The 19,821-nt window shown below is 39.2% G+C and overlaps 1 protein-coding gene across 2 annotated transcripts in view; it reads right to left on the bottom strand.

Moving 5' to 3' along the window:
* The window catches only part of stxbp1b (syntaxin binding protein 1b), a 62,168-nt gene that overhangs the window by 20,080 nt on the left and 22,267 nt on the right, over positions 1–19,821 (bottom strand). For both annotated transcript variants that reach the window (XM_039803776.1, XM_039803777.1), the window contains exons 6-11: positions 6,709–6,812; positions 4,459–4,607; positions 3,358–3,442; positions 2,423–2,553; positions 761–868; positions 582–642 (exon numbers count right to left, since the gene is read on the bottom strand). In XM_039803776.1, the coding sequence (XP_039659710.1) occupies positions 582–642; positions 761–868; positions 2,423–2,553; positions 3,358–3,442; positions 4,459–4,607; positions 6,709–6,812 (638 nt within the window). The remainder of the gene's footprint in view (positions 1–581; positions 643–760; positions 869–2,422; positions 2,554–3,357; positions 3,443–4,458; positions 4,608–6,708; positions 6,813–19,821) is intronic.

Below are 19,821 nucleotides of genomic sequence, written 5' to 3'. Positions count from 1 at the left end.
GAGATTCCCCCGGCAATTCCCACCCACACCCGTCTCTCAGCCTCGTTGAGTAGCTAGCTAGCGTTACAACAAACCCTGTCCGCCCCGGTGTTGAAACCATCCAAAAGGTGACATTGATATGTGAAATATTTTGTGTTTTAGCTGCTGGCTAATGTTAGCTTGCTGGCTCACTAGCTAACTAGTCAGCTAACAATATAAATCGATTCAAGAAAAACGTAATTATGTTGGGGAAACTGCAGCTATTTTATTAGAATAACATGCATAAACGTTACTAAACGTAATGTGAATAAACTTGAATGGGTAAACTCGTCCGTGAACAGATGCATTCTAACCAGCGAAGGTGTTTAACACTAAAAACTACAACTCCAATAATCCCACGCAACTTCCCAATGTCATCAGAAGTCCGTGTTTACCATCCATTGTTTTGGTTGCGAGACTCCTAGCGGCAGAAAGTTGCATATTGTACGTTTAAGTAAAGGATCTGAATACTTCTTCCACCACTGTCTGTGTGACTGTGTGAAGGACAGAAATACAGTTACAGATCCTAAAACCAGAGCTGAGTGATACAGTGTGTCATGTACCTTTTCTCCAGTGTTCATCTTTTTGCTGGCAGAGAAGTCTTTAAGAGAACGAGTCACAGCCCTATGAAGACGAAAATGAGACAGAGACAAAGAAATTCAGGAAAAATGCTCTGTGACAGCTTTGTGACAGAGCTGTTGTGTCAGAGGAAGGTGTAGTTGTTGAAGTCAAAGCCACTCACGTTGACACTTCTGCGATGTGTTTGTGTCTCAGAGTCAGCCACAGGTCATCATCCTCATCCAGCAATACCTCCTTCATTCTCGTTTCTCCCATCCCACTGGTCTCAAAACTGACAGAGGGGGCAAGAGAGGTTTACAGACTGAATATGTGTATCTAAGGGAGAGTCTTCCATTTGGTAAAGTCAATACAAAAACATCTAGATTGACAGTGAAGAATATTCTCATCTTTATGTTGTGCATAATGTGTTTTTTTCCTAACAAATAGGTTACATGGTTTAAATTATTATTGAAGCTTGAAGCACAGAATGAATGTGATTTTGAGGAGTAAAGCCGAAACATTTGGGTTGCCAGAGGGCCACCCTGCCTCCACTAAAATATATAACTGAAACTAAGTGACAGTCAAAATTAGGGCTGAACAATTAATCGTTTTCAAATCAAAATCGCGATTTAAAGCAACACTATGTAACTTTTAGCTGCAGCTGTAGTTCCAATGAGACAACCTGTAGGGGGACCGAAGTGACGGGTAGCGCGAGCTGTAGTTCCAATGAGACAACCTGTAGGGGGACCGAAGCGATGGGTAGCGCAAGCTGTAGTTCCAATGAGACAACCTGTAGGGGGACCGAAGCGGCGGGTAGCGCGAGCTGTAGTTTCAATGAGACAATCTGTAGGGGGACCGAAGCGGGAAAAGTGACATAGTGTTGCTTTAAAAAAATGCGATTAGCTAATCGTGAAGACCGCGATTAATCAAATGTGCAACATTTAGTTGAATCTTTGGTTTAACATTTTTTTTTCCCGCTTTTTATAAATAACTATTACTGCTTTTTCCTAAGATGAATGCTGGAATAATGTTACATATCACAGATTGTTTACAGAAATGCTCTATTTTCAATTCAATTCAAATCTAGGTTCTCATCCTTGCATAAGAATATAGAACAGTTCTGATGGTGTCTCACGTGATATTGCTCCATAACATTTTTTATCTGTTACATAGTGAATACTGAACTTCAGCTAAACTTTAAAAAAACTAAAACGCAAATCGAATCGTAATCGCAATATCTGGCAGAAAAATCGCAATTTGATTATTTCCCCAAATCGTCAAAATAATCAATAAAATAAAAAACAAATTGAAATGACAGGTGCCTCCTGAACTCAGTGACTCCTGGGAGCTATCAGACCTCCTTAAGTAGTGTCCTAACCAAGGTTATTATAGTTTAGAAGTTTTAATTAGTTTTTATTTTATATGATTTTTGTGTGTGTTTAGTTTTAGTTTAGTTTTTATATATTTAGTTTTACAGTAGTTTTAGTTTGTTTTGTAAGGGCCAGGTATAATGTCACAGAAGTATGTAGTTACACATTGCATTAGTTGGATGGCTACTTTGGTGTCCAATGTGAAGCAGTTTGTAAATGGACTGTATTTATATAGCGCTTTTCTAGTCTTAACGACTACTCAAAGCACTTTAACATAGTACAGGAGTCATTCACCATTCACACACATTCATACACTGTGGCCGAGGCTGCCACCTGCTCATCAGATACACATTCACACACCGATGGCGCAGCATCGGGAGCTCGGGATTCAGTGTCAAGTTTCATTGTACTAAAAATAATTTTCACTGCTTCTTTTCCCTTTAGTTTTAGTTTACGATAATAACCCTGGTCCTTACCTGTAGACGTCGTTCTCAATTCCCAACAGGTCGTAGGCCATTGCCTGCAGTGTGAGCTCATGCAGAAGAGGTGACACAGGATCAAAGCCACGATCCAGAATAAGCAGCTGAGTACGAGACTTGTCTGGACCCTGCAGGCATCAGAACAGAAACAAAACACTGCATACACTGTATAGGACAGACATGTTTTTTTACTCTTTGTTTGCAGCTCAACGTTCAATATTGCTAAATTATACAGGGTTTCCGGTCAGATGAGGCCTGATAATTTAGCTAAACACATACTTTGGGTATTTATACTACTTCCTGTCCTTAACCCTTGTGTTGTCTTCCATTAACCATGTACTTGCCATCCTCCCTGGTTAAAACAGGTGAAAATCAACACTTTTCTGACACTTTTGTCAATGTCGCTTTTCTCAATGTTTTTGGCGTTTTTTATTTTTTTTACATTTAGCGCTTCTTTTCACTACCATGTATAAACACCACTTACACCTACTTGTTACCACCAGTTTAACACATGGTCAATAAACCTAATTTATAGGAAATTATACCTAATTCTTGAGTTAAAAAACGGGGCAAATTTGACCCTACAACAACACAAGGGTTAAAAAATGTTGTTGAATGCAAACATTAAACCTCTATTTATTTATATTTTATCAATTTGAAAGGGTCTCTAAACCAATATTCCTTCAGCTGAAGTCAAAACATAAAAATCCACAAAATTTAATAGTATCATATGATTTTACTGTTTCATTACCCATCATTCAGAGTTGAGTATTGTTTGAAATATCTCCATTTGGAATGGAATAGCCTAATGTTACCTGCTAGATTGTGCTAGGGTGATGTTTGCCATGTATGACATTATGAGTGCCTGTAAATGTACATATGTAAATGGTTCTCCCCATTAGAAACTGAGTCAATTAGCTCTACTTCCCTACCTCTCCCATGGTAGGGTCATCAGCCTTGTAGCCATCTAGCTTCTCCTGAAGCATCTGGGCCAGAACTGCACAGTCTTTGTACTCCCTGAACCAACACAAACACACACACACACACCCATACAGCATCACAATAAATACTGCTTTTTAACCTCAACATGTAGATGATAGCCATAGCATCAGCATGCCCCTTCTAGTTTGAGTAAACTCCACTTAAATTTAACAAGCTCATACAGACATGCCCTTAATTGTTAAGTAGAAATGTCCAGTGGTATACATCTTGTTTTACCCTGTTCCAGTTTGTGTTCAGTGTTCACATAGCTTTCGTTTTGTAAACGCCTCCACCGTCTTTTGTCAGAGCGCTCACATAGTTGCTCACAGCTTGTTGTTAGCTAGTTGTTAGCTCGTTATAGCTCATTGTTAGCTTTTTGTTAGCTGTGTAGTCAACCGTTAACATAGCTTTAAGTTAGCTACCTAGCTAACGTTAATAAGGACAAAACAGGAGGGGCAGAGTGCAGTGCACAGCGTGGAACAGCGATTTGGTTATATTTTTTATGGAACTTTTAAAATATACCTATATAGCAATATACGTGTACGTGTATCAGAGGAGGCTGGTCCGTAGAGGCAGAGGAGGTTGCTCTTTGTAGTATGGGGTATGACTTCATCACCTTATTATTAAAAATTAACTTGAAAATCATCACAGAGGTTTTTTGGGAACCTAATGTACAAGAATATTTGGAGTTTGCTGATTTATCTGCAGAGACCCTGCCCTCTGCCTGTATTTTCTCTTTGTCTTATTATTTTGCTGTGTGCGGGACGTTTGTGGATGTCAACAAAGAGCTTTGGGCCCCATGCCCTAGCCAATAACAGCATGCAGGTTGTGCAGCCCCTTCTCTTTTGCGTCCCATATCGATGCACAAGTCCTACTGACACAGACGCAGAAACACACAAACAGACTGAAGCATGAAGCTCTGCATTCACTCATTGCGGCACCTTCCCAGGTGTGTGTGTTTGTTTATTTTAGCTATATTAGTATTCAAATCAGCAACAAAATCCCCAAACTCCCTAAAAATTACTTAGAAAAGGGTTGCTTGCTGGCCTTACCCTCTGTATCGGACTCCAGGATACTCTTTGAGTGTGGCACAGAGGGTGGCAATCTGCTCAGCACAACGCTCCAGCATGTTGTTCTTCACGTCAGCCTTGAATGGGCTGTAGAAGTCCTGAAAGGCATCCATCTTGTCCAGGGAGAAGACCTAGACAAACAGGACATGACAGCAGAAAGCTAAGGCTTCTGGCATTCACGTAACTACGTCGTATGCTCGTGATGATGTCACCATTCTATTGAAGATTTGAAAAAATCAAAACGCCTTTACACTCTATTCATAAAAATAAGCATATCTCAAAAACAAAAACATATAGTTCAAATAACTTAAGGAGTGTTAAGAAATATATTTCTTTATGTTTCTACATTTAGAAATCTTTTGGATCCATGTTTTTGTGTTTATTTAATAAATTCTGAAAAACATCAGGATCACCAATTTTTTTATCTTTTTATTTATGACACAATTTCAATACATTTATTAATTATTATGGATAATTGACTTACATAACCTTTTAGCTAAAGTTGTAATTAGTTTAGGGATATGAAGCTTTTGAAGATAATCCAGTAAATGACGTTTATCTGTGTGTTTTTTGCCCCCAACGGCGCCTTCCAGGCAGCGCTGCCTGGAAGGCGCCGTTGGGAGGTACTGGTTATGGTTAGGGTTAAGGTTAAGGTTAGGGTTAGGTGCGCAGAGCTAGTTAAAGGTAAAACATTACATAAAAATATCAGCCACCAGAAGCTTCTGTCTAAAAGTATTAGCACTGGCACTCAAATCCTGACACTAATTAAATCCTTTTCCACACACGGTCACTTAAAACACGCACCCATCTGTTACCGACTCCATCACATGATAACAGTCCCTGTGCTTTCTCTTGTCACAGATCTTATCTGTGCTCCCATTGGCTGCAGAGTATGAGCATTAATTCTGTCAGCCAATGAGGTAAAGGGATGAGAGGAGGGAAGGGGGCAGGGCTGTTATGATGTGTCCATCCCTTTCGGGATTACAACTACAGGAAAACAGCAGAGGATTGAAGGCTAAAGCTGATCCAACACAAAACACTGTTGGTCTTATCCTCCTCAGCGAGGAACTGTGTTCATATTTTTTTTTTTTGTAAGTTGAAAGGAAGGATGACGTTCCAATATTATCCAAAAATGATAACAGTATGTTTAAGATAACGAAAACATATTTTTAAAGTTGCTATAATCAATATATTACAACGTATAAAATGTCTTTGTAATGTGAAAGGCGTTGTTCATAGTAATGAACATGCACAGAATTATCACAAACTCTGGAGTTAACTCAGCTCTATGTAGCTTTTTGGTTCAGTGTCACTGCTCTTATCAGCCTCATTTAGGTGAAACCCTCAAAAAAAGGAAAAAGAAACACTTCAAAGAACAGTCATTACACATTAAAATAAAGCACTAACAGTCAACGTTGCTGATCGAGGAATAGGCTATGCCTGTACTAGCTCCTATTTGTATCCAAATGCACATAGCTGGAATACAGTCTGATTAACTAACTTGTTTCGTATGAACAATCCAACAGAAATGTCTCGGTATTTTCAGGATTAACTTTTTAACTAGTGGCTACATGTTGGATGTTCAGTAAAACATAAAACACACACAAAGAGACATGACTCATGCAGCAATTAGACGCATGTTAGACTTTAAAGGTGAGTTTGAGGTCATAAGGAGCAAGGTTCCCTCCCCTTTCTCTGCTTTGTCCGCCCAGAGAATTTGGTCCACCCATGAGCGAGAGACATCATGGCTTTCAAATGAGCAAAGTGGCAGTTGGTCAAGGCCACACCCCCACCCTCCACCTTGCCCCCCGTCTCCTCCTCAATAGCTACAGACACAGAAATGGCACATACGAAGTAAAGCTCATTGTGGGACTGGCTCTAGTGGCTGTAATACTGCAACAAGGCTGAATACTTCAGATACAGTATTAGGGGACCACTAAGGTCTATATAAAAGCATCCAAAGAGCACCATGTCATGGGACCTTTAAAAAAAACTTCCTCCAAAATGTTCATTCAGTTCCTAAGTGATGATGTAGTATACACACAAGATTTAAATAATGCAATAAGAATACCCTACAAACAAACTCCACTCAAAGCAACAAGAGAGAGGCGGGTTTCTCTACAGGCCTTACGCTCTATTGAGTGAAAACCTTCCAATACTCATCCATCATACCTGAGGTAGATGATTAAGAGCAGCTGCTGTGGTCTAATCCCAGTCAAGACAATATTTTACCTGAGATTCATAGGGCAGAAAGGCGATGTGGATCTCAGTCAAGGCCTTCATGGCTTTGGAGGCGCGGGATTTGGTCAACAGTCCAAACAACAAGTCTGGAATTGCTGGTGAGAATCACAGAAAAACATGGTGACTTACTGAGATAGTTATTAGTTACATAAAAAAGAAATGGAAATGTAATGTCAATATTGAATGTTGTCACATTGAAATTATTCAATTCAACTAAGAATATAAGGTTTTCATCATGGTTTTTATACATACAAATAATTATAATTAATTATGTGGCACTGGAGGAACTTTGTTTGAGAAAACAATAACCCTGATGATGTCATCAGTTAATTCAGTTTGGGCTGCGAGACAGAGAAAGTGAGACATAGTTTAAAAGAACATATTGAGTTGCTTTATAGGAAAAGTGGGATCTAGCACCACCTAGAGTTGTTTGGAGGTGTGTGGCTTAAGGTACTTGTGAGACATGAAATATGTGAGTTTGAAGGTTTATCAGACACCAAAACACTGCATAGTGCTTTGTAATACCATGAGGAAGAATTTTACAACAATGGAAAGTTATCACGACGAAAATCACTTTTTCTTTCATCGCAGGGATTGGCAGGTATATAGTATAAATTTGCTGTTCATGTTCTGCAGGAGCATCTGCAGGAGCAGTGCTTACACGTATTTCATTGGCCAACACAGTGCCTTGCTGGAGGATGTTGCATTGCATTGCTGCAAAAGTTAAGCCAGGTTCAACATTAGTTTGCTGGATAACCCTGTGTTTTTTTTGCCATATCCTTCCGCATCTGCACCCCAACTGGGTGGTCTCAGTCTACATCTACAGTACTATGTTTTGGTTTAGAAACAAATATGTTTTGCTACGTTTACACCTCACATCCACACTAATCCGGTGTTATCAAGGCCCTAGTCTCGCATTGCCAGACCTTCCTCCACAGCGCTGCGGAGAAGGGTCTGGCTAGTCCTTGGGAAGGAACTTGTTTTCGGGAACATGTGTACATTCAAAGGTTGTTTTAGTCGTGCAACAGAAAACTCAGATTGGACAGATGACTAGCTGTCTGGATTTACCCTGCAGAGATCTGAGGAGCAGTTAACCACAATCCTTATACTGTAAAACGACCAGAGTTTAAACTTCCAACACAAAGATAGAGTAAGGTAACAGACATCTGGCAATAAAGAGTGACATCCGGCGGAATTTCTGGCGGCAACGGACCAATCCTGGAAGTGCAACGTCGTGGATATAGACTACTGAGCCCCTAAAATGCAGACATTTGGAAACACTGCTGCCCCGTTTATATATAATATAATAATATAATGTAATATAATGTAATATATATATATATATATATATATATATATATATATATATATATATATACATATTTATATATGTTTTATTTCACGATCGCTTACCACTACTGGGGTTGCAACTGAAATAATAGGTTGAAGCAACGACAGTTTATGGAAAGCACAAGTGTAATTATGGTCAGATCTTGTGCCTGACGGAAGTGACCAGTGTAGTCTAACGTAGGCTATTATAGTGGGTGTACTGTATATTGGCCAGAATCTGCCTTTGGGGGAGGGGGGGGGGCATATCATAGTGGGGGGGCCTGGGTGTCCTCCCCCAGGGAAGTTTTAAGCATCAACGACTTCATTTCCTGCATTCCGATACACTTTAAAGCAAGACACTACAGGTGAATAGGGTAAAATTTTAAAATAATAGATATCACCATGAAACTTCCTCAGTTGATTACTTACATAAGTATATAAAAAAAATGTATTACAAGTTTTTGAAATGTGTATGTTTAATTATGCAAATTAGGCATTATCTCATTAAATATGCGTGATTTTGCATATATTTTCGGTAGATAGATCTGAACATATGATAAAGCCAGGTGCAAAATTATTTTTTCATTTTGTTTACACACAAGATGAAAACAAAATTACAGAGGGATTTCAGGATATCTGCTTTCATTACCTAGAAAATCCAAATATACTGTCCATAGCCTTAAAAAATCTATATTCGCTATATTTTTTTGCTTAAAATGTCACATAAATCAGGCCAGGAATGATTTATTAACAAATCCCTCTGTAAATATCTTCAGAATACTGCTAAGTGTATAACTGGAAAGTTTGGTGTACATAGGTGCTACATAGGCTGAGATGTTTATACTGGAGAATGACAAAAACCTAATTTTGAGAAAACGGCATTTAAAGATTTAAATAGGGGAATTTAATACATTTCTATCGGAAAAATTGCTCAAAAACAGAATAAATGCCCAGGCCCTTAGTAATAATAATACAGAATATTTCAAGCTCATGAAAATTGATTATTTAATAAAATGGCAGGCATATAAGGCCTACAAGTGCAGTAACTCATTGAATTAACATTTGCGTATCATGCACAAAGTTGCCAACAAAACCCACGCTAGACAGTTGTATGGACAGAACAAGACCAACAGTAGATGTCACAGCTTTCTAAAGTCTAATTGTCCACTCCAGCACCATATGTAGGCTAGTTTAGCTGTGCTTAGACTCTTGAGCCTATGTTTTACACTGGCAGTTGTGACAGCCTCAGCTTTCGAGATCCTGAGCATTTCAGTTTCTCTCGTTGAATTGACCATCACAACTCTGCTCTGAAGCCACAACTTCTCCATAACAGACAGCATGACAGAGGCACCTTCATCAAGGTGGAGATGGCCATACTTAACAGAAAGCATGGCAGAGGCACCTTCATTGAAGGTGAAGATGGCCATACTTGCTGCTGCCTCAAGCTTACTTTCCCCACAAAACAGTCCCCTCAGTCAGCCGATGGAGAAGCTAACTAACGAGGCTCCCATCAGCACCGGTTCATAACAACACAACAGAACCAAACTAATTATGAATCATTCAAAAGACCAATATTTAGAACATTGGAGAAAGCAAACCAAGTAGACTAAATTGTTATTTGACCACCAACTAGGTCAGACAGACAGGTCAGTGAGAGAGAGAGAGACAGGCTCAGTGACCACCAGCTGGGTCAGACAGAGATGCATTTCCTCCTCCACTGGGAAAAACTATCTTCACTAAGAGAATTACACCTTGGAAAAATAGCCAAAAAAATAAAACTTCCCAAAGTTACCACCAGAAAAGAAGCTGGTAGTTCTCCTAGGAGACAGCAGCTCTACTGACAGCTAAATATGGATCTGCCTGCCACAGCCTGAGGGACTCACAACCACTTAGGATCCCAAAATTATAGATTTGTTTAGTAGCCTATTATATAGTAATTATATTATACAACCATTTTAACTGTTGTGTAATGTAATTGTTTTATAATATAGTGTGTTGTATCGCGATCAGTACAGTGTAGTTAGTATATATGTGACACATATGACATGTAGGCTATATGACTTTGTGTAAACTGCTTTCAGAGAGAGAGAGGGTCTGATTACCTCCGCTGTCCGAAAACTCCTGTTTTCTGAACGACAGTTGACACATCGACGTACTATGTGAAGGCATTTCATCATATGCGGTCTTAGTGTGTAATCCCCTGGGTCTTCTTACTAATAACAACTGTTTTCGTCTTCTCTGAGGTGATTTTCGACCGTTTTCGACGCATTTATTTTGACATTCTGAACTACCGCGGAAATGTCAGAGCGCGTCACGTGACCATTCTAAGCGAATCACGTTGTCAGGAATTGTCATCAGCCAATGAGATTGCGCATTTAGCGCTAAATCCCCCCTTTTACTTTCACGATTGGTTGCTGATGAAAAGGAAATGACCATATTTGGATCCGACAGCATTGTAGAGGAGAGAGAGAGCTTTCCAACGGTATATGAGATGACAGGGTGCAGACAGCGATCGCGGAGCAGCGGGATGATTTAGAACGCCAACTTCTGTTGAATTTAGGAGAAATCTACCGACGCAAACTGACAAAGTTTAGTAAAATAAAGACCTAAATGTGTATTTTTGACTTTTTATCACCTAAAGTCTGAAAGAAGATATGTAATTGAACATAAATAGCCAAAAATCTCAAAATTGACCAGTGAAAAAAAAACGATGTTTTTGCCTGCCGTGTCTCGCCTTAATGCACCAATTTACGGTAAAAATACCTTTATTCAGCCTATATATGTTAAGAAAAAAGCACGAATGACAATTCAAAATTTGTCAAAAATATAATGGAAATTAGCTTATGTTGTTACGTGTCATTGGGCATTTTTAAATGGTTAGCCTATATAGAAATCATGGAGCTTACTATCATGTAGACTACACCACTGGAAGTGATATTGATAGGATAAGCGTTGTGATTTCAGTCACCTGGAGGTGAACAAAATGGTGGCCGCTGAAGGCAGAAGTGGGTCGTTGGGCTCCACTAATGCCCTTTGTATTTTACAGTGTTTTCTAATGTTACTGAGTGTTTGGACCTACAACTTTTCTGAGAATATTAAGGGCAACCTGGCTCGTCCGAATGATGGTGAACTCACTAAACTTTACTACACTGTAAACCCTGATTTTGTTTCTAATTAAACTTACGAGTGATCATTACTTATACTTTTATGTTTTGTAAAAGCCTGCTATCATTACTAAACAACATTAGTTGGTTGTACTATTTAGCTGAAAAATTCATTGCACTAATCATGTTTAGCAGAGATAACTCGGTATGTTTACTTTCATAAAAAGGGGAGGGGGCTAATTCAAAAACCTGCCTGGTCATGTGACAAGACCAGCGTCTTGTAACGTGCGTTCAAGGGGCTCTGCACCTGGCGGGACGAGCAGCACAGGCATCGGCAGCGGACGGTACCCTGACTTAGAAGCAACCTTACTCCAAGTGGAATGGTTAGTATTTAAAATAACTATTGTAGCCTAGTTATCTTTGCGGGAATTTTGAATACCCAAAAGCTTGCAGATAATTTGTTGACCTAGCTTTTTTCTGTCTAATGTTACTGTTTGTATCTGTGCAGTGTTAATACATGCTTATTGCTAACACTAGCTAGCTACTCAAAAAAGTGTCAGCTGAATGTTAAGGTTAGCTTAGTGTTAACATTCTGAGGACGGCTCACATACCGGAGAGTTTGCTCGACTGTATCCTTTATACAGTATAACATTACATACAGTATAGTCATTTTACGCAATAGAAAAGCGATTCAACCGCTGTCGGGGCAAAGGAGTGTAGCAGGCGCTGTGGAGGTGTTTACGTTGTGGACACCGTGAGCTGCTTGCAGCTCATTGATCCACTCGACCCGTCCTTGGCCGCTCTCTTTTTCCGTCTCACTCACTCACTCTCACGCGCTTGTTTACATGCCCGTTTTCTCTGTAACACAGGCGTCGTTTCGGTTATATTGCCTTATTGTATTTAACAGTGACATTGTTGAGCTTAGTCGTTGAGCTAAACGTTTTCTTGTTTTCTATTTTTACAGATCCTTGTGGTGTGAGGATGTTGTGGAAGTGGAAGTATTGTGAGTTTGTGTGAGAAAATGGGTTACCTTTTAAAACGTTATCGGTTTAAACACGGAAACTATGGTAGAACTGTCCCATTTCCCTGCTTACACCAACAATGTGTGTGCACATTCAACTCCATTAATGCACTTAAGCTCCACTTAGCAAAGATTCACCAGAAAACCCAGGGTGCACAACTGCGTGAAACTGCCCAAGTAACCTTTCACTGTCAGTCATGTGATTTTTCTGCACCCTGCACAGAAGCAGTCTTTCTCACCTGCGCAGTACACATTTACTCTTGTCCTCTTTAAGGAAAAAATTGGTATTTTTTAATTTTATTTTATTTAAACAACATTTCAAATCATATACTACTTTACAGGTGGCTTAGCTGCCTTATATAATTCAGTTGATCTAAGTTCAGTTTGTTTTTGTTCTCTGTATTTTTCAGGTGTTCATGGAGTTCAGCAAGAACCTCAAGCAGGAATTCTATGAGAGCATCGATCGGCACAGTCCTTGTCTCCTCGAGTTATTTCGATCCAAGAGAGGTAATGTTGGACAGTTGTTGACACATATTTCACAACAGACCAATGTAGGTCCATACACATTATGTACTTGGCATTGTTTTTCACAGGTTTTGTAAAAACATCATATCAAAATGCTACTCTATTAGTTGTATAATTCAATCCAATCATTGCTTGGTTTGTTTAAGCTTTCTTATAGATAATTATTTGTTTTTCATTTTAGCTATCTAACTTGTAGTACTGTGTTTAATTCCCAAAAGACTACAGAGCCAACTGCCATCCAGACACAGGTGCTCAGAGGGCTTCCTATCATCCTTGGGGACAAACTCACAAACTTCTTCAAATAAAAGCAGGCTTTGTAAGTAAGCACTTGCTTTCTCATAATTTTCACCTTTATTTATTTTTCACCATGACACTCTTATATTGATTAAAGTTGTTTTTCAAATGAGAAATCTAATGTAATGATTGGGCTCTTCTGTTATTCTTTATTTAGGAATCGGATGATGAGGATTTTTTCGTGACCTTGACATTGGGATACTTCTCATTGAGCGTGAAGGTGCTGGGCTCACATCTTCTCAGCATCTCAGTCCTGCCTTGTTGAAAATCATCATTGAGGGAGAAGTCGTGATGGACAACATTCAAGATCTGCCAAAAGCATTGGGCATTCTGTTTGGACTCACATATGCACTCCATCTTAACAACCCCAAGACTATGGAGCTCACATTTCAGGTCATCCAACAGGTATTGCTCTTGTTAGACCACACTGACCTAAAGCCGAAGCTACAGACTTTGAAAAATCAGCTCGCAATGTACATTTGAGTGGGGATTTCTTGTCAATTTTGTTTTGTTTATGGATTTACCACTTTAATCTCAGGGGACATCCATGTTTTTTTCTTGTAAATTTGTGACACATTCAACACCCACACAAGAACAACACAAACACGGACAACACCCCCACACACAACACACACAAACACATACAACACCCACAAACAACACAGACACGGACAACACCCACACACACGGACAACACCTACACGGACAACACACACGGAAAACACACACACACACACAGACAACACCCACACACAACACACACGGACAACACCTACACGGACAACACACAACACACACGGACAACACCCACACACACAGACAACACCCACGGACAACACACACGGACAACACCCACACACACAGACAACACCCACACACAACACACACGGACAACACCTACACGGACAACACACAACACACACGGACAACACCCACACACACACAACACCCACACGGACACACCACACACGTACAACACAGACACGGACAACACCCACACACATAATTGTTTCAATGATTTGAAATGACTTTTTTCACATTAATCATTTTAGGTTAGACGTGTTAATGTTGACCTGTTTTGCCATTTTTCTTAAAAATAAAATGCATTGGAGCATTTAGAGGTGTTTCTTTTTTTTCATCCAATTTATTTGAAACAATGTTTTATACCATATTTAAAAAAAAATCAAAAGCTAATTAAATTAGAGGAAATAATAGTAATTGTAATAAATGATGAGTAGCAATAATAAGTCATAATAGCTAGTTTTATCTAATGATTTGAGTACACACTACTAATAAATATAAATACTAAACTTAAGGTTCCATGTTAATACAACTCAACATGTTTAGTTTTAGCTTGTGTAAAAACGTAAGGTTCCATGTTAATACAACCCGACATATTTAGTTTTAGCTTGTGTAAAAACTTAAGGTTCCATGTTAAAACAACTTAACATGTTTAGTTTCAGCTTGTGTAAAAACTAAAGTGGGACAGGGCAACGGGTTTCCACGCGATTTGCGAGTAAAGTCAACTAATTTGGGTTTACAGTGTACTTTGGACATGGACATGCCTTTCTCCATTCTATCTGGGCATTTAAAAGTCTGTGTAAGAATGATAGAAACAGCGCTACCAGGTCAATATCACGTCAAGATAGAGTGTATGCATTTAAAGTATTAATGGTGCTAATACTTTTGGCTGGAGATATACATCTGAACCCAGGCCCCACGCTTGAATGCCAGGCTAGCTCTGTGGAGGTGATGCCTGACCTAGGTGAATCCGCACAGGTGAAACTGCCCTTGATTGTATCCGCGCCTCACGCAGCGGATCTGGAGGAAATGTTGACTCAGTGCCAGGAGCTGCCGGAGCAGCGGCATGCAGGACAGCGGAGCGCATCAGAGGCCCGTGTGAGGACATCAGACCGTGTACACACCGGTGAGCTACCCTACCTGATAGATATCCCTTCGAGGACTGGACCGGGGGCTACTTCGGTTGTGGGGGCCAGCGAGGGCTTTCGCTTTCGGTCGAGTGACAGAGCAGCGGCGTTAGCTGCAGCGGAGCGTGCTAACCTCTCTGAGTCTGAGGTAACAGTCAACACGCTACAAACACGATCGGGCGGCTTAGATAGTCGTGCCGCACAGAAACAAAAGTGTTATCTACTTTTTCAAACTGTCAATCATGCCCGTGTGCTTTGGGATGTAAAGTGCAAACCAAAGGGATTACTAGGCGGACAGTTAAACCTACGTAGCCTTATCCCCAAACGTGATCAGATCTCTGCACTTCTCCTGGACTCAAACTTGGATTACCTCTGTTTAACAGAATCGTGGCTCCACAGTAACATTCCAACTAATATGATTGACATTGCTGGGTATCAGTGCTTTAGAAAGGAAAGAGTGACAGGCAAAGGGGGAGGAGTATTAATATACCAAAGACACATTTAAATGTCAATTAATTGAACTGAACACCACCTTGGAATGTCTAGTCCTAAACGTAACCCTATCACCTTCTATGAATTTTAATATTTCTGTCCTTTTATAATCCACCTTCTCATAATGTTAAGTTTTATGATGAATTAAATGTTATAGTTAAACAACTGGACTCTTACAGAGAGACAATATGGTATGGTGACTACAATATTAACTGGTCTGACAAAAAATGTAAACAAAACCTCAAAGCATACATGACAAAATTTAGCTATCGACAAATGATTGTAGGACCCACAAGAATAACAAGGCAGACTAAGACTCTCATTGACTTGGTATTTACTAACAGACCAGAACGAATAACAAGGACTTATAATTTGATTTCTGGACTCTCGGACCACAACATGACTTTGACTGTTAGGAAACTGACGAAGAAGCGCCTGCAGTACTTTGGTAAACCTGACCATGAAAAAATACAATTCATTCTTCCAAAAGGTAAAATTCTGCAATTTGAAAGAGAACTTAAAAACATAAACTGGGAACAAATTATGACACTAGACGATGTAGAGGAGTGTTGTAACTCCATGACCACATCTATTACAAGTCTGATGGAAAAATTTACAAAGCAAATCAAATCTAAACAAAAATATTTTACAGTGCCCTGGATAAATAATGAAATACGAAAACTCATGAAAAAGCGAGATTTAGCTTTAAAAACATTTTTAAAATCTAAACTTAATACCGATCTCCTGACTTATAGAAGTTTAAGGAATAAAGTCGTAAGCGAGCTGCGGAAAGCAAAAGTGACATATTACACTCATCTAATTGATAGTGCTAAAGGTAACAATAATTCACTTTGGAGGCATTTAAATAATCTGACTAATAAATCAAAAAAACACAAAAAGATTACAGAACTTAACATTAATGGCAATAGTATAACCGATTGCGTCACTATGGCTGATGGTTTCAATTCATATTTTGTACAATCTGTTGAAAAATTAACAAAGGATTTTCAACCTGTGAATCCTCCTAATCATTCACTGAGAGTCACCTCAAAAGATTCCTTTTATATTAAAGAGGTGTCGGATAAAGAAGTTGCAGAAATAATCACTAAACTATCAAATTCCAAGTGTGATGACATTTTTAGGATGAATAGTTGTTTTCTTAAAAAGTATAAGGATGTTCTTGTCAAACCACTGACCCATCTTGTCAATCTATCCATAAGAACCAGTACATTTCCCAGTGCATGGAAAAAAGGAATAATCATCCCTGTGTTCAAAAGTGGTAGCTTAGACTCAATGAGTAACTATCGCCCTGTATCAATTTTACCAGTTTTATCTAAAATTCTTGAAAAAGTTGTAGTAGTGCAATTGAATGACCATTTAGAAGCCAGACAGCTACTCCATCCACATCAGTTTGGGTTTAGACCAGGTTATTCAACTGAAACAGCAAACTGCTGTTTAATTGAAAATGTAAAAAGGTCCCTGGACAGGGGCAATGTGGTGGGAGCTGTATTTATTGATCTTAAAAAGGCATTCGATACGGTCAATCATAGTCTGCTTTTATCTAAAATGTTAAATTTTAATTTCTCAAATGAGGCAGTGTTGTGGTTTACGTCTTATCTCCAGTCTAGAGTGCAGTGTGTTAAAGTTGATCAAAACATATCTGCACTTTCAGACATAAAAATGGGTATTCCTCAGGGCTCTATACTTGGCCCTTTGCTGTTTAGTCTCTTTATAAATGACTTACCTCTGCACTGCTCAGATGCCAGTTGTCAGCTCTATGCGGATGATGCTGTACTTTATGCACCCGCTAGGACACCTGAGCAGGCTGCAGCTGTACTGTCTACTAGTATGTCTGACATCCAACAATGGCTCATCCAAAATCAGTTAGTTCTAAATCTCTCAAAAACAGTTTCCATGTGTTTTTCCATTAAAAAAACTTGATTTAAAAGGTAGATTTAATATTAATATACAAAATAAAGAAATTAATCCAGTTACAGAATTTAAATATCTAGGATTGGTTTTAGATCCTCAACTAAAATTTGACAAGCACATAAAGAAAATCTTAAAAACAATACAAAGTAATCTCAACTGTTTCAAACTAATCAGAAGCTACATCCCAAAACAGGCTGCCCTGCTATACATGCATGCTATGATTTTTTCTCATATTTCGTACTGCATGACAGCATGGGCACAAGCCGCTCCCACTACAACCAAATGCATAGGTTCCGTATACAACAGAGCTATAAAAATTATGGATAAAAAACCAATACGTTACCATCACTGTACCATCATTAAGAAATATAATTTAATGAATTTTGAGAGCTTTAGTAATTTTTGTTTTCTTAAATTAATTCATAAGTGCATTAATCATTTAGCACCTGAGCCACTAAGTTCATTTGTTGAGAGACTGAGCAGCACCAGGGTCACCAGAAGTTCCACAAATCATGACTGCAAAATACGATACTGCAGGACCAGTTTAGGTCAGACGAGCTTCTCTGTGAAGAGCTCTAAACTTTGGAACTCATTACCATCTGACATCAAGACTGTAACTGACTTTAAAGTGTTTACTTTCAAGCTCAAAAACTGGTTAAAAACAAACCAAAAGTGTACTCATTTTTAATTATTGTATGTAGGTAAGAATTGTAAATGATATGCATGTTTTTATATCCTGTTCATATTATTTGTATTAGGACTGGAGTTGTTTATTTATTATGTTTATTTTGAATTGAGATAGTTAAGTATGTACATTTTATTGTGTATAAAAGCCCAACCAGGGACTGGAGTTGAAAATTAGCATCTGCTATAAACTTTTTAAGCAGCACTTCAGTGACAAGCTTTGTTTTGACACTATGTCTGTCTGCATTGTCCCTGTCAAATAAATAAATAAATGAAAAAAAAAAACAGCGTTGGCTTTTTTGCCAGCTTTCCTTCCTGCATTTTGCCTGTAAAACCGTGTTTGTGTTCTTCATATTTATGTAGAATTATAGTTTGCTCTTCTTGTTTAAAAAATGCAGCTCTGGTAGATGTTTGAGATTGGTCGTGGTGCGCAAAACCCGCCTCTTTTATGTGAACGTGCGCGCCGCTGGATTGGGAAACCCTGGGTTGACTGAACTAGGCCTAGTTGATAACCAGCGTCGTGATACAGCTTATGCGGGACCGCAGTTGTTAGGTTAGGTGAAGCCGGATAACTGAAAGAGGACATGTTGATCTTGCTTCGTTGTACAGGCCTCTGGTGTACTAGAGATTTCATCCGATCGACTTCAAATTTGGTCTGTGCCATCTTAAGACCTGAGAGATAAAAGGTTATTAAAGGGGTGATAGAATGATTATATAGGGTATTTTACACTGTTCCTTAAGGTCTCCTAATGGGGTATGTAACATTGGTTGGGCTGAAAATTGCCCGAATGCTATTTTATTAGGCCCTTAACTACCCTGTGAATATGGCTCTATTTGGAACAAGAGCTTTTCTTCCCAATATGGTATGCTAATGAATATTCAGAATGAGCTACGCGCTGATTGGTTTGAGCAAACTACATAGAAACACATGGGAGACCCGGCAGCAGACCTCATATTTCAGACACTGCAAAGTTATACATTGTTTGTCGGGCTATTTCGTTATTAAATTCACTTCTGAGACTTTTTTAAGCGAGAAATCAACTATATAAAGCTCAAATATGGGCCGTTTTACGAAAATTGATGGCTAATTGCAAATTTGGTAAGACTGTGTGTCGGAGTTCAGTCGCTGGTGCTGCCTCGCCGCCCGCCGGTGCTGCCTCGCCGCCCGGCCTGCCTTCCTTCACAGACCCCGGCCTGCTATGAGGTACTTGGAGCTCCGTCACGGCTGGCAACCCACAGCAGGGACTACCAACACCGCTGCCCTGACAGAGCTCCAGTGCCTTCAACTCCCCTCTTCCTGCTAGCTAAATGGCCCGTTGTGTGAGAGTGAGATCGCGGTCAGCGAGCTTGTTACACCAGCAATCTCTTACCACATGTTACACACGTCACGCCACTTATACAAAATCTAACTAAAGGTCTTATAAAGCTAACAACGGTGTCCGATTTCAAGTTAATGAATATTTGTGAAAGTGTTTTGTTAGCTGCGACTGTCCCTTCAATCCTAACTACAAATCACGGATAGTTAGCTTCCTTTTTGCCTTAATTCGAGTATATTTACAGTTTGAATTTCGTCACGCCACTTACACAACATCTAACTAAATGTCTTATAAAACTAACAACGGTGTCCGATTTCAAGTTAATATTTGTGAAGACTAGCTAGGTGTTTCGTTAGCTGTGACTGTCCCTTCAATCCTAGCTACAAATCACGGATAGTTAGCTTCCTTTTCGCCTTAATTCAAGTATATTTACAGTTTGAATTTCGTCACGCCACTTTACACAACATCTAACTAAATGT

Source organism: Perca fluviatilis, chromosome 6 (assembly GCF_010015445.1).
Source record: "Perca fluviatilis chromosome 6, GENO_Pfluv_1.0, whole genome shotgun sequence".
Classification (NCBI taxonomy): Eukaryota; Metazoa; Chordata; class Actinopteri; order Perciformes; family Percidae; genus Perca; species Perca fluviatilis.
The sequence above is the reverse complement of the archived record's forward strand: the minus strand, read 5'-3'. Positions and strand labels throughout refer to the sequence as shown.